The 2,634-nt window shown below is 43.0% G+C and overlaps 1 protein-coding gene across 1 annotated transcript in view; it reads right to left on the bottom strand.

Annotated features, from left to right (window-relative positions):
- Positions 1-1,062: 1,062 nt before the first annotated feature.
- The window catches only part of slc39a1 (solute carrier family 39 (zinc transporter), member 1), an 8,765-nt gene continuing 7,193 nt past the window's right edge, over positions 1,063-2,634 (bottom strand). The window contains exon 3 of the mRNA XM_015391665.1: positions 1,063-2,300. Coding sequence (XP_015247151.1) covers positions 1,617-2,300 — 684 coding nt within the window. The 3' untranslated portion in view covers positions 1,063-1,616. The remainder of the gene's footprint in view (positions 2,301-2,634) is intronic.

Below are 2,634 nucleotides of genomic sequence, written 5' to 3'. Positions count from 1 at the left end.
ATCTAACTATAGATCTATAGCGGAGGTCATGGATTAGCGGACCGTTAGCGGACCTGCTAGCTAATCCAACTCAACCTGATTTAAATCATTTATAAATTACTTCATGTTGTCCAACGGCAGTNGAACTGGAAAGTGACCTGAGATGACATGATGTGAATTGGAGCTATAGAAATAAACTGAATAGAATAGAAATAACGCATTTTGTAAATGACAATAAAAAATAAAAAACAAATTTGCTTTTCTCAGATTTTATTTAATTTTATTTTATTAAGTATTGTTTTTAAAATTTTCAGATAATATTTTACAAATTCCATTCTTTTTAAACTGCATTTCACATTTTCTTCACGTTAGAAACAATATTTTTAAAATTTTATTTAAGAGCGATCTCTTGGATTGAGCTTGAAGAGAATATCATCTCTGAAATGCATTTTGAAAAGAAGCAATTCTAAAAACTCTATCTGAAAATGAGAAATTTGGAAAAATAAAATCTTGAAAAGATCTGACAAATAAAATCTCAGGAAACAAAAAAGTTAATCTCAAAAGTTTTTATGATTACTATTTTCTTTCAAAAGTTTCATTCCAGGATTGTATTTTCTTTCCCAAATTTCCATTTACAGAACATGTTCTTTGCAACGATAATGGAACAAAATTCACTCCATACATGTGGAAGTTCTTTCAGTCATTCGCTCGGATGCTGCGACCCCAGCAGAGGATGGAGGAACGGATCATTCTGTCAACAACAGACCGATCCGATCTGCAACATCTGGCTGCAAAACACACTTTATATTATCAGCGTTCTGATGGCATTTTAGCAAAAGGATTTTAATCAAACACATAATTAATGTGCAGAAATAAGGAATAGTTGTGCTACAGTCAGAGTTTGAATAAACCAACAGACAAAAGACGAAGAAGGAAATAAAATGGTAAAATCAAACAGAAAACTACGGAAGAGGATTAGGGCCACTGAAAAAAAAAAGTCAACTGATTTTTTTTATTTTATTTCAGTTTAACATGGGAAAAAAAGTCAGAATTCTGACTTTAATCACAGAATTCTGACTTTTTTTCCCATGTTAAACTGAAATAAAATAAAAAAAAATCAGTTGACTTTTTTTTTTCAGTGGCCCTAATCCTCTTCCGTAGAAAACTGATGTTTTTAAAAGAGCTTGTTCTAAAATAGATCCTCCCTCTGCAGTTTGCACTACGCTCCAACAGGAGGCGCTGTTGTTAAAATAAAAAAGGAACCGCCTCTCGGAGTAAAATGATTGGTGGATTTCAGGCTTTTTTTCCCGTTTCTGGATTTAATCCGTTTTTTTTCTCGGATTTTCTTGATGATTTTCTCTCCGTTCGGTTCGGATGTGATGCTGCAGATGTTTCCTCCTGACGTCTCTGAGCTCGTTTCGATGCTTCACTTCAATTAGTGGCAGAAGATCCACATCAAACCAAACTCATCATTGATATTCGTTAGTTTGTTTTAAAAAATAATGATCTTCTATAAAAGTTAAAGAGGATTAAAGCTTTTTTTTCGTCCAGGCCAGATAAAGACAGGAGTTCAGGTTCTGTGTTTAAAGTCTGACTTGAACTTTGACCTCCTGGAGGTGCTGCAGGAGTCGCCATGGTTACAGCTTGATGAAGAGCACCCCGGTCACCAAGGCGAAGCCCAGCAGCATCATGGCCACCTTGGGGATGCGGCCGCGCGCCGAGGCCAGCTCGTGCGGCAGGATCTCCATGAAGGTGATGTAGAAGAAGGTCCCGGCCGCCAGCCCCTCCAGCGTGGACCGGGCCATCTGATGCTGCGGCGACGACTTGGTCTCCGTCAGGCCGATGCCCAGCGCGATGCCCAGCGGCGACATGATGGCGAACAGCAGCAGGCAGCCAGTGACCACGGAGCGGCGCAGCCGGCCCTGAGTCAGCGCCGCGCTCAGGCTGAACGAGATGATGCTCTTATGGATCAGCAGGGCCAGGCAGATCTCCAGCACCTCCTCGCTCTCCTCCAGCAGCCCCACGGCGAGCCCCTCGAACACCGAGTGCAGAGACAGAGAGAAGACCAGGATGAAGGCCCGCAGCGCCGACTGGGAGCCGAGGTCACCGTGGACCCAGGTCAGGTGGCCGTCGGTCTCTGAGGAGCCTCGGTGGCGGTGAGCGCTCCCGTCGCCCGTCTGGATGCTGGAGTCCGCCATCAGAGCCCGGCGCTCCTCCAGGTGGGAGGACGACTGATCCTTAAAGGCCAGGACGATCTGCTCCAGAACCAGAACCAGGAAGAACCCCATGGCCACGATGAACTCCGGCAGCGGGAACTGGAGCTGGAAACCAGAAAACACCAAACTGGTAAATAAACCAAAAATAGATCAAATATTCGGTCATAAATATTTTCATTTTATCTACAACGAAAAAAATAATGGATTTTCTGCCGTGAGACGACATTTGTAAACGAAGCTGCTGCTAAATGAGGAGCAGCTGTTCTTCTCTGTGAGGAATGAGAAGAAAAAGACCAGGAAGGTCAAAGGTGAAGGAGGCCACGGAGATGAGGAAGATGATGTTAGCATAAGAGATGAAGATGAGAAGATGTCAGACTCCGAGAGCGAAGAAGGAGATGATGCAGAGAATCCAGGCTTCAACCTGAACCACCTGCTTTTT

Source organism: Cyprinodon variegatus, unplaced genomic scaffold (genome assembly GCF_000732505.1).
Source record: "Cyprinodon variegatus isolate N-32 unplaced genomic scaffold, C_variegatus-1.0 Scaffold554, whole genome shotgun sequence".
Classification (NCBI taxonomy): domain Eukaryota; kingdom Metazoa; phylum Chordata; class Actinopteri; order Cyprinodontiformes; family Cyprinodontidae; genus Cyprinodon; species Cyprinodon variegatus.
This window is presented reverse-complemented; position numbering and strand designations above follow the sequence as displayed.